The 18,938-nt window shown below is 62.0% G+C and overlaps 1 protein-coding gene across 5 annotated transcripts in view; it reads left to right on the plus strand.

Moving 5' to 3' along the window:
* The window catches only part of SEPTIN9 (septin 9), a 152,122-nt gene that overhangs the window by 79,686 nt on the left and 53,498 nt on the right, over positions 1–18,938 (plus strand). For all 5 annotated transcript variants that reach the window (XM_039226600.1, XM_039226603.1, XM_039226601.1 and 2 more), the window contains one exon: positions 2,827–3,468. In XM_039226600.1, coding sequence (XP_039082531.1) covers positions 2,827–3,468 — 642 coding nt within the window. The remainder of the gene's footprint in view (positions 1–2,826; positions 3,469–18,938) is intronic.

The raw sequence follows: 18,938 nt of genomic DNA on the forward strand, positions 1-18,938 counted from the left end.
GGGGGGGGGGGGGGGGGGATGGCACAAATCATCACAAACAACCCTCACAACCGGACGTTTTCCGATAGTCACCGCCCTGAGGGTGGGAACAGCCCCCTTTTTCCTGGGCCTCAGACTAGCCGGGGATGGGACACACCTGGGTGGGTCACGTGGCCGGGCGACAGGCACACAGCTGATGTAGGGCTGGGAGGACGTGTGCCACGCAGGAGCACAGAGCAGTGAGAGGACAGGGTGGCGGTGCGGACGGCGCATGCGTCTGTGTCGGATGGCCGTGGCTGTGAGGACTGAGTCACGTGGACCGGCAGAGGGAGGAGGGTTGCAGGGTGCGGGTGATCTGCGTACCGGCCGGGTTCGAATTCAGCGCTGCCCGGGGACTCTCCGTGCCTGAGTCAGAAAGGGCTTTCCTCTGGTGCGTGGTCTTAGCTCGTGAGTCGGTGGTCGAGGGCACCTCCATCTGGGCTTCCCTGGGAGGGGATTTGGGGGGGGGTTTGGGGCAAACCTGGGAGGAGGCTGCCCACCTGACTTCTATTCTCCAGCTTGGTCCCCGGGGAATTGCCTCCTGGGCTGGGGGGGCTGGGCATGGACCCCTCCGCTAGGGAGCTCATGGGCAGGAGCCACTGTTCAGGGGCCGTGTGGACAGTTCCCTGGAGACCGGGGTACACCACATGCCTCAGGAGACCCTACATGGGGTCATAGTTCCTGGCGCTCACCTCTGGGCTTTCTGGCCAGTTTGACAACCCCTTGTTTCTCACCTCAACCTTCTTTGGAACGAGCAGTTTGTGCGCTGTGGTTATCTCAGGGGATGGCCCCCCCCGGGAGGGGTGCTGAGGGGCCAGCATCCCTGCTTCGGCTCCTCCCCCTGTGCTTAGCCACATTATCAATCAGAGGTCACAGGCTGGACCACAGGCCAGAGGCAGCCTGCGGATGGGACCCTCTTTGACCGTGCAGCGTTTTACTTTTTTTTTTTTAATGTTTTTTATTTATTTCTAGGAGAGAGAGAGAGACAGCGTGAGCAGGGGAGGGTCAGAGAGAGAGGGAGATACAGACTGAAACAGGCTCCAGGCTCAGAGCTGACAGACAGCACAGAGCCAGACGAGGGGCAAGAACCCAAGAACCGCAAGAACATGACCTAAGCAAAAGTCGGACGCTTAACCGACTAAGCCACCCAGGCGCCCTGACCGTGCAGCGTTTTAAAAGGGAGCTGTTTCCCTTCGTGTGAGCATATACAGATCAAGAGATAGCCCATAGAAAAATCTAGATTTCCAGTCCGAAGCTCTGACCATGTTGGGCGCACAGGCCAGCCGGGCAGCCGGTGTATCTCAGAGATGGGATGCTTGGCGATGCGCCAGTTCCCTCTGACCAAGGACATTTCTGTCCCTGCAGCCCTTCTGGGATGGCTGAGCTTTCTTTGCATCTGAGGGTTTTGTGACCCTGTCTACCAGAAGGAGGTGTGCCCGAGGCTTAGGGAGGTCCCAGTAGGGTCCCACATTTGGGGAACCGGTGGTTCGGGCAGCCGGGCGTTGGGGACGAGGGCCTCCTTTCCTTCGTCTCGCCCCACGCTTGCAAGCACCTGCACCCCCGGCCAGCGCCCACTCCACTGCCCAGCGGGCCCTGGCCGTGAGAGGGAAGCACTGTCCACTGGGAAGAGACAGGAGCTGTCCAGGAATTTGGAGGAAGGAAGCCGTGATGGGGGGCCCTGAGAACGGCCCCAGGTCGCTGAAGTTGGGCCAGCGGGGGGCCGAGGAGGAAGTGGCGGGGTGCTGGGAAACCCTCGGCTTGGGGGGGAGGGGGCTGGGGAGGCGAGGTGGGGAGAGGGGTCAGAGAGACCCCGTGGGTCGCTGAGCACCTGTTCAGCCCGACCAGGAGGGAGACGGTGAATGCTCCTGCCACGTGGGCCCTTCCTGCTCTGGTCTTTGTAGCGGGAGCATCTGGTTCCTGGCGGGAGCATGGCCGCCGGCAGGGGCTGTGGGGACGGCTGGTGGCAGCTCCCCGGGCACCGTCCCCTGCCTCAGTGGGTGCACCGGGTCCTGGCGGAGATGGCAGGCGGCCAGGTGGAAACACTGGGCTGGGGGGGGATGGGGGGGTCAGATGGCTGGCGTCCCACGGGGGCCCTGGCTGGGACGAGTAGCATGGGATGCGTGTGCATCTGAGGGCGAGGACTGAGAGGGCGGGTGGGTGGGGACCACGCCGGGGCTCTGCTGTGCCGCCTGGCACAGGACAGCCGAGGGCCGGAGCCTTGTGCATCTCCTGGCTCTGGCACTCAGTCTCCCCGCCACTGGGCACGTTGCTTAAGCACCATGGCCTCAGTTTCCCCACCTGGACCAGGGGATAATGGCAGTGTTCACAGCATAGAGTCCTGTGAGGAGTAAATGCACACGGCCAGCCCAGCGCCCACGTTAGACGTGCCCGTGCTGGCTGTGCCCTCCGTGCCGAGGTGATGACGTTACCGCCATGGGGCTTCTGACGGCATGGTTGTGGCCGGTGTTATTGGGGACGTGCCCCCATCCCCAGTTGCTGACGGTGGTGGTGAGCGCTGGGCGGGGGTGGGGTGGGGATAAAGAAAGGCCGTGGCAGGAAAGCAATCACATCTCCCTTTGAGCCGGAACATCTTTATAGAACACGGAGCTGGCGCGTCCACGCTGTGGCCATGGTGGAAGGGGGGCTGGCGTCCTCTGAGCTCCACCTTTTCCCCCTCCCTGTGTGCGCGATTGATGCTGTTCCCCGGGAGAGTGGGGTTGTCCCCTTTCTTCCGGGGAGGGAAGTGCAGGGGTCTCCGGGGGTGGCCCTGAGCCGTCCACTCCTCACATCCCCCCCTCTCTCTTCCAGCCTTGAAAAGATCTTTTGAGGTTGAGGAGGCCGAGACGCCCAACTCCACCCCGTCCCGGAGGCTCCCAACCCCCCTGCTCCGGGCCACCGTGGCCAGCTCCACGCAGAAATTCCAGGATCTGGGCGCCAAGAACGCCGAGCCCGCAGCCCGCCATGTAGACTCCCTCAGCCAGCGATCCCCCAAAGCCGCCCTGCGGAGGGTCGAGCTCTCGGGGCCCAAGGCCGAGCCCGTGTCCCGGCGCACGGAGATCTCCATCGACATCTCGTCCAAGCAGGTGGAGAACGCCAGCGCCACGGGGCCGTCCCGCTTCGGGCTCAAGCGAGCCGAGGCGCTGGGCCACAAGACGCCGGAGCCCGCCCCGCGGAGGACGGAGATCACCATAGTGAAGCCCCAGGAGTCAGCCCACCGGAGGATGGAGACCCCTGCCTCCAAGGTCCCCGAGGTGCCCGCCGCCCCCGCCTCGGACGCAGCCCCCAAGAGGGTCGAGATCCAGGTGCCCAAGCCGGCCGAGGCGCCCACCTCCCCCATCCCCCCCCAGACCCTGGAGAATTCAGAACACACCCCGGTGTCTCAGCTGCAGAGCAGGCTGGAGCCCAAGCCCCAGCCCCCGGCGGCCGAGGCCCCACCCAGGAGCCAGGAGGGTGAGTAGCAGGGGCTGCGGTGCTTGGGGTGCGTGGGGACGGGTAGCTGGCTTTGCCCTGGCGTCGTGGAGGCAGAAACCGAATGCGGGGAGGGGATGGGGGGGCCGCAGGTGGGTGGAGACATGGCTCCTTAGAGGCCGAGAAGACACTGAGCCAGGGTCCCAAGGCTGGTGGGGGGGGTTCCCTCTACCCCGGGAATGGCCCGGAAAGCAGTAAGCTGGGCTTGCATTTGGCTTTAAAAGACTCTCTGGGTTTCGAGGGGCCCCTTCATCGGTCAGGATGCGTCACGGTGTAGCGTTTCTGCTGTCAGAGCCTCGATCAGCGGGGAGTCTGGAAGCCTGGAAAATGAGGGGGCGGCAGGCTCGTGTTGGGACACGGGTTGGATGGGCTTGGTACCCAAGCACGGGCGCCCATGTGCCAGTGGCTGGCGTGGGCCGTGGGCAGGCAGGCTCTTGCTCAGATCTGCTGGCTGCCTCAGCAAGTACCCGCCGGAGGGAGAGGCGTCAGGTAGGAGGAGGGGTTGGTGCCCTCCTGAGGTTCTGTACTGGGGGGGTCTTCCTCCCGCGGTTCCTCAAGGAGGGAGGGCCGTGGCCAGAGCAAGGGAAACCAGACTGTCCCGTTTGTGTGCCCAGATTCTCAGGGCCGCTAGGGAGGGGACCTTAGGCCCGGAGCCCCACGATAACCGCACACAGCTCCATTTGGGGTGCTCTGCTGGTGAGGGAGGAAGCTGGGGGCTGGGTACCGTCCTCAGGGGGCCCAAACCCAGAGCTGTGTTCACGTGGGGAGCTCACCGGGGCCGGCTTGGGAACATCTGGTCCTGGGATACTGGGATCTTGGCCCCATGGGGTGAGGGGCCAGCTGCGCTGTAAGCCCCGTGAGAGCTGGGTCCATTTCCAAGTGCAGGAACTGGACTCCGCCAGTGTTCTTCGGGTTAGATAAACAGAACGTTCTGGAATTGTGGTTTACCTTTCAAATCATAATAATCTCTAATTTTGGTAAAATACACGTAACGTTAATTGACCGTTTGAAGCATCATGAGGCGTGCAGCTCGGTGGCATCGGGAACAATCACACCGTTGTGCAGCCCAACTCCGTCATCCGTCACCAGAACCTTCTCAGCTTCCCAGACCGAAACCGTGTCCCCGCTGAACACTGCCTCCCCTTGCCCCTCCCACAGCCCCCGGCACAATCCGTCTTTATGAACTTGACTCCCCCGGCTCCCTTGTGTAAGGGGAATCAGACAGTGTTGGTCCTTTTGTGTCTGGCTGCCCTCACTGGGCATCGCACCCTCACAGCCCATCTGTGGTGTGTCAGGAGTGGGGTTTCCTTTTTTTTTTTAATTCGTTTCTGAGAGAGAGAGAGAGAGAGAGAGAGAGCATGAACAGGGAGGATCAGAGAGAGAGGGAGACACAGAATCTGAAGCAGCCCTGGGCTCTGAGCTGTCAGCACAGAGCCTGACGTGGGGCTCGAACCCACGAACTGTGTGATCATGACCTGAGCCAAAGTCGGACGCTCAACCAACTGAGCCCCCCAGGCGCCCCTCCCTTACTTTTTAAGTGAGGGCCCTGAACTTGCTGCAGTGCACTCGCCTCTCCGAAACCTGACCCTGCGGAGCCATGCCCACACACTCAGACACTGTGGACTGTGGTGCAGGCGTGTCAGAAGGAAGATATCCCAGTTGTGCGGGGATTGGTCTTCGGTCGCTCCGGGGCCTGTCCGGGGCCTCGGCCTCTGGTGGGTGAGGTGTTCACGCCCAACTGGGTCAAGCAGGATGTGCCTGGGGACATGGTCACCACCAGGCCCGTGCGGACCTTGACGGCAGCTCTGGGGGGCCGGGGCAGGAGGTGTCTGCTCAGGTGGTCCCGCCCCACCCGGAGGCTGTGCTGGAAGCCGGGGCCTGGGCTGGCTTTGCCTCTGGAACAGTTGAGGGTCCTGTGGGGGTCTTCCCAGGGCCCAAGCCTCTTGAGCCGAGCTTTGGAGAAAGTAGGACTGAACCAGGCAAAGAAGGGGAACCGAGGCAGCGGTTCAGAGGTGCCTGGGGGCCTGGAACTCGGGGAGCGGCATGCTTTCTCCACGGAAAAGAGTTTAAATGTCTAAACCCGGGGCGCCTTGGGGGCTCAGTCGGTTGAGCGTCCGACTCTTGATTGCGGCTCAAGTCGTGACCTTGTGGTTTGTGAGTTCAAACCCTGCATAGGGTTCAGCAGCGTGGAGCCTGCTTGGGATTCTCTCTCTCTTCCTCTCACTCTCTGCCCCTCTTCCTGTTCTCAGCCACTCTCTCTGTATCGCAAAAATAAATAAATAGACTCAAAAAAAAAAAAAAAAAAAAGTCCAGGCCTGGCGTGAAAGCCACGTCGTCTGCAGCCCAGACCCTGGTCCTCAGAGAGCAGCCAGTGGGTGTAGCTCTGTGACGAGGCTCGTAGGCCAGTGGCTGTCCCCCCGTCCTGGAGCACTAGCTGGGGGTGCGTGTGTGCCTGTCCCCCGGGGCCCCATCCACCTGCGTCTCCTTGGCCGGGTGGGAAGGGGCTCTGGGACCAGTGCTCACAGGGTGAGAACCTTTAGGGCCAGACAGACAGACGCAGCGAGACCAGCGGCCGCACGGGGATGCAGGATGCTGGGGGCGGGGCTTGGACAGCTCTGTCCAGGACCGTTCTGTGCACTTAGCAGAAGTCACTGCGGGGTGGCCTGGGGTGGCCTGGTCCTCGAGCCTGGGAGGGAGTGACTGGGAGGGAGTGACGCAGGCCAGCTGGGCGAGGAGGAGGGGGAGGAAGCAGGGCTCACCCAGCTGTGGGCCGGGGAGTGTGGCGCTGACAGCTCTGCCTCGGACTCCCAGTCTTTAAGTCCCGGGCACATCCGGGTGGCCAGCAGGGGCTTCCCCGTGGAGGTGTGTTCCTGGAATCCGTGGCCCGGCTTCCGGGGGTCCCCTGCCCTGAGGCGGCGTCTGCCCGTCCTCCCCCGGGCACAGCGCATCGGGTCCATCCAGGCGCAGACCCGTGTCCCACAGCCGCGCTTCCCGTTGGTCTTCCCCGCAGAGCTGGCTCCCAGCCCCTTCGGCCCCCGCCCAGACCTCCCCACCCGGCAGGCCCCGCCCCGACCGCCCTTTGTGGGCACCCTGTCTCCTGCACCCGAGGCCAGCTGGCACCGCGGGCGCAGAGGATCGGGGAGGGAGGGAGCTCTGTGCCCTCTGATGGGACTCCGAACCCTCTGCCTGCGGAAACCCTCTGGGCTGTGGCTCCCGGCCCAGGTCAGGGTCTCCTGGGACCGTGGCCGAGTTGGTCCCGCAGTGGCCGCCCTAAAGCGCAGTGCTGATGAAGTCCGTGCCAGCCCCGAGCCTTCCCTGGGCCACTCTCCGTTCCGTCCAGTCTCTTGTGCGGCTCAAACCTCCCTGCTCCCAACTCCTCCTGCGTGGCCCTTTCGTGGCCTCCCCAGGCCACCTTTCCTCGTCTCCCGCCCTGACCTCCTGACTCCTGACCCCTGACCCTCTTCCTCACCACATCGCTGCTTTTTGAATTCCTACGCATCCTTCAAAGTCCAGCTCAAATGCCACCTCTTCCGTGAAGCCCTCCCACTAGCTGCAAGTGGCCTCATTTCCTTGGACTCCCGTGCCTTTTGGCATTTTTGTGTGTGTGTATAATGTCCTATGTTTGGCTTGGAATGTGAATTATTTGTGGTGCACGCACCTTTTTTCCTCTGCTGGAGTTTTTAAAAGATTTTAACAAATTTTTTAAATTTTTATGATTTTTTTAATGTTTATTTTTGAGAAAGAGACAGTGTGAGCAGAGGAGGAGCAGAGAGAGAGGGAGACATGGAATCTGAAACAGGCTCCAGGCTCTGAGCTGTCAGCACAGAATCTGACACGGGGCTCGAACCCACAAACTGCAAGATCACGACCTGAGCCAAAGTCAGACGCGCAACCGGCTGAGCCACCCAGGCGCCCCTCCTCTGCTAGAATTTTTAATGTAAAAGTAGTTTTCCAGTGTACCTTTTCTTTAAAATTCAGAAAATGTAGAAGTTAGACTCTAAAGTTCACCTATAATCCAAAGATATCTACTCTTAGTGTTTACTCTGTATTTTTTAGAATTCCCTCCGTGCCCCCCAATAGATCGTAGGTTATTTGAGAGTAAGGCTGTTGTCAGTTTTGTTTTTTTCCCTGAGTGACATAGACTTAGTAGGTGCTCAATAAAACTAGGTAGGGGGAGTGGGATGGGTTTGCGTGGCCCCCTGCAGGCAGACACAGGGACTCTGGGGACCCCATGGGACCTTGCAGGGACCAAGCACACACTTTCCTGGTTGACCAGGAGCCCCCAGGTCTGACGTGCCCCCACTCCGGCACACGGGGTTCTCTGTTCGCGAGGCTGCTGGCCCCTGGCCCTCTTCGTCGTGCTCTGGTCACCCCTGCTTCTCTCTCAGGTTCTGGGAGGGCCGGGCCTTGCCTCCTCCCCCAGGTCGCCGCTCGCCCGGCAGCTGCCTGGGTGGTGCTGGGTGGGGCTGGGCTGCAGGACCGGACCGTGTCTGCGGGGTGAGCTGCTGCCTCTGGCTCCCCTCCGGGAACCACCCACCTCTGGCTCCGCGGCCGGCACCAGCCAAGTCTCCCCGAGAGGCTGCCTTATAAGGCGGGCGCCCGCTGCTCCCTCGTGGGTCTGGTTCTTTGCCGTCTCCAGATGCTGATTGGAGGCCGAGGGGCTGGCCGGGCAGGGTGGGGTCGAGTTCTTGTCCGTGCCCCGGCCCCACCCCACCTGCCGGCTGGTTCTGAGCCACCGCTTTGCCCACCCCCAGCCTCAGTTTCCTGATTCGTCAAAAGAGGCAGGACCCACTGCCCTGAGGTGGTGGGGTCTGAACTCTGCCTGTGGTGCCGGGTGTGGCTTGTGATGGTGGATGTGAAATTGGGCGGGGGGTGGGGGCAGGCCCATCCGGTGTCTCTGACTAAAAACATCTAGAAATGTTCTCAGCTCTGGGTGGAGCGCTGAGGAAGGTGGGCGTCAAGGATCCCATCCCTGAGCCTCTAGTGGTGGGTGTGGCTTCTTGGGACATCAGGTGCACCTGCTCCCTGGCCGCCTGCTGGGGACTGCGCCAGGGGCTGGGACGGAATGGAGGGGGTCTCAGCTCTGTAGGGGACGGGGGGGCTAGAGGCGCCGGGCTCCTGGGGCCCCCAGCAGGGACACAGGGATGGAGGAGGCTGGCAGATGAGGCTTCAGGGAGAGAGAGGTGTGGACTGATTGTGAAGGGAGGGGTCAGCTGGTGAGGAGGGGTCAGCTGCTGAAGGGGCAGGAATGTGCCAGGCCCAGGGCAGGGAGGAGGAGGAGAGGGTGACCACCGTGTGATCAGGGAGGAGAGACCCAGGTTCTGCAAAGCCTGCCTAGACTCCCCCCCACCCCCCATGTTTCGGGGGCAGCCCACTATCCAGGGTGTCCACTCTGGGCCTGACGCTGGGCCGGGAACTCCCTGCTGCTGTTTTGTCCCAGCACCCGGTATACAGTAGGAGCTTGATAAGTGCTGAGGGACTCATTTGTGTGCAGTGGGCTTGCATCTCGCCATGCCTTGGGCCCTTCCATGTGGAGTTCTGTCTGGCAGGGGTGTGTGCACCGAGCTGTCCTACCTGGAAGCCTGCTCTCTGCTCCGAGCTCCTCCCCTGCTCCCGCCCTGGCCCCAGAGAGCGTCCAGGAACCCGCTTACTTTTCGGGATTGAGTCTCTCTCTCCCCTCCCCACTTTCGAGAACAAACGCCCTCGAAGCCCATTCCCGCACCGTCTGAGGGAGGATGTCGCCAGGCGCGGGTGCAGGGTGACTGTGGCCGGGGCCAGGTGTGTGTCCTGCAGGGGGAGGCGGGGTAGAGGGCTGCAGGGACGGGACCTGGCCCCTGCGCCGGCCCACCCAGCTGTCTGCCGAGCCCAGCCCAGGGCTGGGAAGGATCGAGGGCCCATGCAGGGAATGCAGCCCCAGCAGCTGCGGAATGCCTTAAATAGAGCCAGGCGCAGCTGCGGGGCAGGCTGGGCCCGGAGGCAGGCGCTGGGGGCGGACCTCGGCTCTGTCCCGTTTTGGGGGCCGTGGGGGCCATGGCCCTGACCACCCAGCGGGGGTGGGGGGGCAAGATGGGATGGAGGCCGGGCTCCCAGACACTTGGGTGAGGCCTCCAGGGTGCTCGTCCCCGGAAGCCGCCAGGAGAGGAACTGTGTCTGCGTCCACAGCCTCCCAGGCCTAGGACAGCTGCTGCGAGCCAGGGTCCGCACAATGGGGCCGCTGTCTGGGGGACACGCCGTGCCAGACAGCCACGCTCTGTGCGGCAGGGACAGAGCACACATTCAGTGCCGGGGGGGGGGCATGCTCAGACCCCCACCTGGGGCCGTGGAGTGTGAGCAGCCCTGGCCAGACGCCAGGGTCTGACGGTTGGCCTCGAGGACACCACTCGATGCCTGATGTGGTCCGCCGTCGGGTGGTGCGTGCGGGAGGAGCATCACGTGGGCTCTTCTCCGGGCGGGGTGTGACCTTCTCTCCCCACTTCTTCTCTGATTTGGCTTTCCCTGACCCTGGGGCTTTCTGTGGGCGTCACTGATGTCCCCCCTCCCCCAGAATCCCAGGGGCAGCTGGTGCCCAGCATGGCGCTTGGGCGGAGAACGGGGCTAAAAGTGGATGCGCTTCCGTTAAGAGGTGGGCACGGCGCTCCCACGCCCGGCATCCCCTGCCTGTTCCCTCCGATGCCGTCCCCCCTTCTTCCAGAGTGACCCCCAGAGGTTTCAACCTTGAAGCATAGGCTCCCCTGTGGGGCTTTGGTCGCTTGTGTGTGAGGCACGGCTGGCGGGCGCGGCCTTCACCTTCAGGCCGCGTGGGCGCCCGTTTCCGCCCTTTAAGGACTGTGTCCGTTTTCTCGTGGGCGCAGCGGGGCTCCGTCCCTCCTGCGCAGAGGCGTTAGAACAAAAGTGGAATCGGGGGAAGATGCCCAGCGCTGGCCGGTGCTCGGAGACAAGAAGTAGCGATCATAGGAAATCTGAAAAGGAAATCTGCCTTTCCAAACACCCCCTTGTCCTCAGGGCAGCCGGTGTTAACGGCGGGGCGCATCTTGTGTTAATGGCGGGGCGCATCAAGTGTCTTTCTGGGGTTTGCGCGTGTGGCTGGTCGCACGCATCTGTGTGTAAATATCATAGAGCCTTTCGGAGAACACAAGTGAGCTCAGACTCCTGCAACCTGCTGTTTATTTCTCCGTTTTCTGGACGCTGTCTGTGTCCAGTGAGTCCCTCTGACCCGCTGCTGGTCCTGGCCGCTCCGCCCCTACCTTCCCTGCCCTGCTTTTCACCGTGAGTCACGAGCCTTCGATGAACACACTCACGTTTCTGTGTGTGCGGGTGGGACTGTCCGAGTTCAGGAGTGGGATTCCAGCACCACAGGATTTAAAGAGTTGATCCGTGGGCCACCTGGGTGGGGGGCCCAGTTGGTTAAGCGTCCGACTTCGGCCCAGGTCATGATCTCGCGGCTCGTGAGTTCGAGCCCCGTGTCAGGCTCTGTGCTGTTCCCCTCTCTCTCTGTCCCTCCCCCTCTCGCACTCTCTACCTCTCTCTCTGTCTCTGAAAAATAAACATTTACTAAAAAATGAAATGAGATGAGATGAACTGTGTGGCCAAACGACCTCTGATCAGTCACCCTGTTTTTTAGTGCCAGGGGCAGCAGGTCGGTGCCCGTGCCCCGGGCTGACTGCAGTTTTATTTCGTGCATCCTTCATCTCCCACGTTTACAGACCGAGGGCCCCGGGCCTCTGTGAGCGGCTCATTCCTGCCTCTGGCTCCGTCTTGGCCCCCCCCGGGTGGTTCACCCTTCTCTCGGTGACATTTTCTTCGTAAGACTTCCTCGAGCACCTTTATTGTAGCTGCTCCCGGTGCGTTTTCCCAGTTGTTGACTTTTCAATTCTATTTATAGCATGTTCTTGCAAACAGAGGTTTTTAACCCGTAGGTTCATCAAGTGCATTCTTCTTATTCTTTTTCCCTCTGTTGGGATCCATGCCCTGCTTAGAGGCGTTGTGCATTCCCAAATTACAGTCCGTCCAGGTTTTCTTCTCGCACTTTTAGGTTTCGTCTTTACGGACTGCTGTCATTAATCCGTTGGAATTTATTGGGGTGTAAACAGCGAGCTGGGGAGAGACGGTTTTGCACAGATGTATCCACGGAGCTTGATCCCCACGCTGCATGGGGGGGCGCGTGCGTGCTATTTTTATCAGTGGGGGTGTCTGTGTCCCTCTGGCTCAGCGACAGTTTTGCATGTTTCTTTCTCCCTCTGTGCCCTGGAACCTTTAAACAGCAGCACCGTCATCTCCGTGGTGTAACTGACGGAGGACTGGCCGGTGAAACCGTCTGAGCCCGACAGTTTCGTGGGAGCCCTTGTACTTTAAAAACCTGAACAAGGCTTTTTCCGTGGGTTCGTTTGAATTCTTGGTTTTTTCTTCTTTTATTTTGTACTTTTTTTTCTCTCCTAAAATGTCATCCTTTAAGGTATTTAAAACCGCTCGGACGGTTCAGAGGTAGTTCCGGGGCATCATCACCCGATGCACCTCGGCCCCTGCCCTGGGCCGGGCGCTGTCCACAGCAGGCGAGATACAGAGGCCACCGGACGTGGCTGCTGTCCCCAGGGGTCCTGCCTCTGACGCGGGAGCCGTGCAGCCTGGTGAGGGTTCGGAGGGGGACCAGCCCAGAGGACCTCAGCAGCCCCCTGGCGGGCGGGAGAGAGCCCTCTTGGTGGCGGTGATGGGGGACCTGGGTCACGGAGGGGGCAGAGTGGTCCAGGCACTGGGATTCAGGAATCGTGAGTTTGGTGCTGCCCAGAGAGAGCCTTTGACACACTCTTGGGCAGCCGCGCGTGGTCAGAGATACATTTTACACCACAAACCGGGACACACGGATGTGTAGCCGGATGAACGTGTGGGGGGGGTGTATGCAAAGGCAGCGTTTTCCAGGAGTGATTCTTACCTTCCCTGTGCCTGCCGCACTCCTGGGATTTTCTGCCTTTTCTCTTTTCGGGTGGGGGGAGTTTTTCTTCTTTCTTTTAAAGCAGCTTTCCTGAGATACAGGTAACATGCCACACAGGGCGCTCATCCAAAGGGTACCTCTCTGTGGTTTTATCCCCAGAGTTATACAGACATGGCCGCAGCCAATTTTAGATTATTTCCAGCACCTCAGACAGAATCCCTGTCCCCTTTAGCCGTGCCCCCCGACCCCCTCTTCTCCAGCCCGAAGTGACGCCTGCTCTTTCTATCTAGATCTGCCTGTTCTGAACTTTGCTTAAAAACAGGACCCTATGAGGAGTCCTTCAAAAATAAATAAATATCTAAAAAAAAAAAAAAAGGAAAGGGATGAAACTCTGATCTGTGCTATGGCGTTACACAGAGTGAAAGAAGCCAGTCATGGAAAACCACCTACCATATGGTCAGGGTTTTTTTAACGCTGTTTTGTTTTTTTTTAAATTGAGAGACAGAGCATGAGCAGGGGAGGGGCAGAAAGAAAGGGAAACACAGAATCTGAAGGAGGTTCCAGGCTCTGAGCCATCAGCATAGAGCCTGATGCGGGGCTCGAACTCACGGACCGTGCGTTCATGACCTGAGCCGAAGTCGGATGCTCAACTGACTGAGCCCCCCAGGCTCCCCTCACTTCATCCCTTTCTGTGGCCACGTACTGCTGCGCGTGTGGCTGAAGCACATTTGTGTATCTGCACGTCAGCTCGTGGCCATTTGGGCCGTTTCTGCCTTTTGCCTGTTAAGAACGTACTTCAAAATGCATGTAATGTCCATTTTCATTTGGGTGCTCTCTTACGTATGCCCCCGGGCTTTATTCCCTGCTCCAGAATGTCTTCTCCTCCGTCTCAAATCCTTGTGTCCCTGCTTCTACCCCTTCTCCCCGCTCCCCCCCCCCCCCCCCCCCCCCCCCCCCGCTCTTCCCAGGTGTGCAGGTGATGGCTGTGAAGGTTAAGGAAGGGAACCGCTTGCCCTGGTGACATCACGCATGTCGGAGCCCCCGACTCAGGTGGGGCTTCCCCCCACGACACCTCACAGGCCCTTCGGTTGGCTTCCTGGGCCAGACTGCTTCCTGGCGAGGGTGGCCTGCCCAGGGGCCTACACGGCGGGGTCATGGTGTAGTCTTGTCCCTTCTGGCAGTTCTGCCGCAGGCCAGCGTCCCCAGGGGGCAGAGCCTTGGGCCCGAGCTGGCCCCTCTCCTGCCCCAGGGCTGCCCCCTCAGGCCTCTGGCCCGGTTTCCTTTGCCCGCTGGCCTCGGCTCCGCCTGCCCCGCCATCGAGGCCCCGCGAACAAGGCCACTGAGCCTCCTTTCCTCATTGTTGCCCCAGCAGGGTCTCCAGATGCTGTGCCTGAAGCGCCCCCTTCTGGAGGCATCTTGAGCTGCTGCAACGGCACGCTGGCTTTGCAGGCAGCCCTGCCCAGCGGGGCTGTGGCACAAGCAGGGTCCTGCCTGCTCCCCTAGCTGGACCGGGCCTCTGGGAGGGTGTGTGTCCCCTCTGCAGGGGCTGTTACCCCTGGCGACCACCGCTAGGAGGCGGGGCAGCCCCTCCCTTCTGTCAATCCGTCTGTCTGTCCGTCACCTCTTCCCGGCCTCCCAGGGCCCAGCCTGGAAGCCGCTGTTCTTACGGTCTCTAGAACCATCTTCTCTGTCTGTCCCTGCTTCTTGTCTCCCTTGTCGGCAGGCAGAAACAGGGCACCCGTGCGTGGGGTCCCCAGGGGCCGTGAGGAGGGTGCTGTCTGAACAGAGGGTCTTGGGCTTGGCCGTGGTTTTTCTCTTCGCTGCTCCCCTAAGGTGGCTCATTGGCAGACGTAGCCTCCTGGCCCGGCAGAATGTGGGGTGTCGGCTCCCTCTTGTGCCACAGGGATGGGGAGCTGGTGGGGAGCATGCGATCATCGACCGGGAACTGAGCTAGCAGAGAGGTGACATCCACGGTCACCATAGTCCCGGGCCACCCCAGGGGAGGCCTGAGTCATGGTGGGTGGTCCCTGCCCGCTCCCCCCGGGGGGGCAGTGTCTGCTTCTCTTCAGAGTCCGGGAGCCCAGACCGAGAGGGAGAGGTGGGGGGGGAGGGGCTCTGTTTTCATCCTCAGGGTGATCCCCGCCCCCGCCTTAATTCTGGTTGAAGGTAGGGCCTCCCCGAGGTCTGTGGCTCCTTGCCTGCTGGCCTGCTGACTAATGCGTGTCTGGTGCCCGATGGGAAGGGCGCACGGTGAGGCAGCCCCTGTCACACAGAGCTCAGGTTACCGAGGGTTTGAGGCACCTCCTGAAATAAGGCCCCAAAGCCACGGCCCCTCCAGGCTGCCTGGAGTCCAGGCCCTCCGCCCCTGCACCGGCACCCGGTGAGTTCAGATTGGGTGTGGAAGGGCAGGTGATGGGTTTGTGGTGTGGGGTGTGGCAGGGGAGAGAGTGGACCTTCCTCTGTCCCCTGGTGCCTGGGCCCCCCCTTCTTCCCGTGGCAGCTCCCAGGCGGGGGGGGGTGGAGGGGAGCAGGCCTCAGCCACTTCCTTGTTTCTAGAGAGGATTAACAGCTGCTCACAGAGACAGACCTCAAATCCAGCCTCCCGGGTTGCCTGTGGCTCAGCAGGGCTGCTCTGTAAATGGACATTCTGTTCTGGGGACATGGCCCAGCTCCGCCAGTTAGAAGCCGAATTCCGGGAGATTGAATTTAGCAGCAAGGTCACCTCTGCCCAAATCCTCACTTATTACACGTGCCTGTTCTTGGCAGGTATCGGCACCCTGCTCTCCGCGGGCGGCGGTGTGGACCTCAGCCACCCTGGCCCCGGTGCCTGCCCTCCCCGACCCCCCCCCCCAACGAGAGACAGAAGCCCGGCAGCACCCCCCCCCCCCGCGCCTGCAGGCCTGTCAGACACTTGGCTCCAGGGGTGGCTGATTCTGATTCTGTGTGGACCCAGAAGGTCTGGGAATGTTCAGCCTCAGTGTCCAGAGGAGTCTTTGGGGGCTGGGGGGAGGGAGGCATTCGGAGCCAGCTTCTGGTATCCTGGAAGGATCCTCCCTGCTTCCTCTCCCTCCCGCACATCCCTGCCCCTCCCTCCCCACCCCCAGGCGCTCCATCTGGCACGAGCCCCCCCCCGGATGGGACTGGATGGCTTGCGTCTTCTGGCCCTTGCCGGTCCAGGTCCCTGTCTCAGCAATTAGATAAATCCTTGTCCCCGCTGGGCTGGGCGGCGAGTGGCTACCTGTGAGTCCTGGGGTGGGGGGGAGGTCCCAGCGGGGTAAGGCCAGCTTCCAGCCATAGTTACCCTCCTTATCCCATTTTCTAGATTAGGAAAGCAAGTCACAGAGACCCTAGCCCCTTGCTTAAGGCCCCGCAGCTGCTCATTGTGGATTTGAATCCTGGGGGCGCCCCGCCCAAGCGAGCAGCAGTGGGGTGGGGGTGGGGGTGGGGCTGCCCGGGGACCAGGGCCGGTGCAGGAAGCTGGGTCCCTGCCCCCAAGCTTTGGCTGGTGTGCAGAGGAGCCCAGGCCGGCTCCCTCCGTTTGCTGCTTTCTTTTGCAAGGCGCCACGAGATGATGAAAGAGAACCCCGTTTAGAAAGCGGAGGCTGTGGTATCCCCCCCTTCCTCCGGGCCCTCAGCTGCCCTGGGTTTTGAAATAAGATACTTGTCAGGGGCTTGAGTGGGAACAGATTGGAAGTCCCATTTCTCTCTCTCTGTGTCTCTTGGATCACAGCTGCAGGGAGCCCCGCGTGGCTGCTGGCCACCACCCGGCCGGCCCGGCCCTGCTCTGCCCGGCTCTGCGCCCGGCCCGGCCCTGGCCCACTGCCCACTGCTCCCGTCCCTCTTTCTGCTCTCCCCCCACACCCCCCCCGCAAGACCAGCCCCAGTGCTGCTGGGACTGTCAGGGAGAAGTTTGAGCTGGGGGATGGGTGGGGGCGTGCCTTCTTGATTGGGGAGGGCCCTTCGCACTCCCAGGCCTGCGAGTGGGGCCTGGCAGGTCCCAGGTGGTGGCTTCCACAGGCTTCCCCGGGTTATCGAGATTTCTGGAGCTTAGAGTAGTTCTCCACCCTCCCAGTGGGCTGAGCAGGGTGTCGAGATGGGCGAGGACAGAGCTTTCTGAGCCCGAGTGAAGGTGGGGAGCGGAGGGCGGGGATCGGTGGCTTCCTGGAATATTCCAGAGGCCCTGCTGAGCCCCCGGGTGCCGCTCTCGACAGGGGTGGCCCTCAACAGCACAGGGTCCCGTCCCTGTTCCCTGGACACTGTCCCTCAGAGCATCGGAGAGAATGTCTGGTGGAGAAGCAGGTCTCCCCGCCTGTCAGCGCCCCGCCTGGGGACCAGGCTCTCCGGGAGGCCAGCTGGTCAGCGCGGCCCTGGGGATAGGCAGGTTGGGGGGGACATCTGTTCTTGGGTCCCCTCATTTCTGGTCTCTGGGCCTTGGGAGTAGGCCTCAGAGTTCTACCTGTGGACACGAGGTGGGTGTGGGCTGGGGAGCCCCGAAAACCATCTGGCCCCCCCCATCCTGAGCCCTTCCCTCCCCTGGAGCGCTCAGCGTGGGCTCCTGGCCACACGGGGCGATGGGGAAGCCAGTTCCCGAAGCAGAAGACGAGCTCGTTTGCACCCTTACCTCCTGCTAGGGTCTGAGCTCGACCTTCCAGGCTCTGGATGGTTCTGAGTCTGAAGTGCGGCTTCCGGGGCCCAAACCCACCCCTCGGAAGCAGGGCCTCGGGGAGAGCCACCTCTGCGAAGGCGAGTTCACTGAACACCGCTGCAAACTGCCTCCCCGAGCCTTCCAGTGCTTTCCCCTTTCCGCTGGGGTCTCGGTGGGGACTCGGCTCCAGTGTCAGCCCCGGTGACAGCTGTGGGCTCTGAGGTCACACCTGCCTCTGGGCCAGGCTGTGGGTGAGTGCGAGGAGCTCTGGTCGTTCTGAGCACGTCGTCTGCACTGGGCTCCAGAGCCCCCTGTGGGGACCCTGAAAGGTGCAGGCTCGACGCAGCATCTGCAACTAGAGGCTCTCGCCCAGGAGACTGTCGAGATGCGGCCCCCCTGGGCTCGCTCCCAATCGGAGAGTGGGGGGCCAGGCTGGCCTGGGTCACTGCCCAGTGACCGAGCGCCCCGAGATCCCGGCCCTGCAGTGAGTAATCCTTCCCAGGGCCACTCCTCCGCCACATGTTCCTGCTTTGGAGGAGCTTTTCCAGGGAGCCAGCTGACACAGTTGGCCTGGATCGTTTGTTTTTTGAACAAGACTGAAAGGAGAGAGTGAGTAAGAACGTGTGTGGGGGGGTCGCCGAGTAGGGGAAGGTCAGAGAGAGGGGAGGAAAGATCTGGAAAGTCCCAACGAGTGCTTTGGAAGCAGGTGCCAGCCATGAGATACTCTGGAGGGTGGGGCCGGCCCTCGACGGAGCAGGGGCGGAGCGGGGGGCGCGCATTCCGCACGGAGATGCCTGGAAGTGGGACCTGGGAGCCTGCCCTTGGCTGGCGTTCTGCTGCTGAGAGCTGAGTTGTTTCCATTTTAGGGACCCAGTGGGGAGGCTGTCATTCTCCTCCCCGCCTTTATTAAGATTCCATTAATCACAGAGACCGCCCCAAGTGCCGGACTCCAAGTTTCGTGAGCCTCGTGGGACGGATCCGCACGGTGAAGACGTACTGTTAGCTGTTGTAGACAGATCTGGAGGCACAGAGAGGTTGAAAAACGTGTCCCAGCTCACACAGCTGGACAAGGCAGACCCTGGCTTTGAATTTGAACACTGGGCGGTTAGACTCCAGAGCGCCAGCAGGTCTGGAATGAGTGCACGGCTTGTCTGTCGCTTTGATGGCTCAGAGAGGTCCCTTCCACGTATGTGCAGCCCCAGGGCCGTGTCGCCATGGCTGAACTGGGACCAGGAGGCGCGGGGGCTGCGGCCAGTGGGCAGCCACCCTGGGGACAAGGCCCCAGCTTCCCTCCTGGACCCCCGGAGCCCACAGGTCTGGGCCGGGGCTCTTGGCCACAGGCAGGAGAGGGCCCCACAGCAGCGGGCCTGGGGAGTCCGGACTGCGGAGCCTGGAAGCTTCCGGAGGCTGCAGCCCAGCTTCCTGTGCAGCTGGGTTCTCCCGCGTGCTCAGCCCCCGGTCCGACCTCCCACATCTGGGCCTGTCTTCCCAGGCTGGGTCACGTGGTGCGGGTCAGCGCTGCTCTGGGGCAGGGCACGGTGCCAGGAACAGCCCACAGGGAAGGGGCCGCGCTCCGGGAATGGAGTGAGCACTCACTTTGGCCGAGGACCCACTGTGCACGGGGGTGTGCCGGACTTCCAGCTGGGGTCACTCAGCCTCGCCCGGCGCTGCATGGGCCTTTTCCGTTGCCCACCTGCCCGCCCGTCCCTCTGCCCCCCGCCTGCCCGCGCGTCCCTCTGCCCCCCGCCTGCCCGCGCGTCCCTCTGCCCCCCGCCTGCCCGCGCGTCCCTCTGCCCCCCGCCTGCCCGCGCGTCCCTCTGTCCCCCGCCTGCCCGCGCGTCCCTCTGTCCCCCGCCTGCCCGCCCGTCCCTCTGTCCCCCG

This window comes from Hyaena hyaena, unplaced genomic scaffold, assembly GCF_003009895.1.
Source record: "Hyaena hyaena isolate Hyena2069 unplaced genomic scaffold, ASM300989v1 scaffold_21, whole genome shotgun sequence".
Classification (NCBI taxonomy): domain Eukaryota; kingdom Metazoa; phylum Chordata; class Mammalia; order Carnivora; family Hyaenidae; genus Hyaena; species Hyaena hyaena.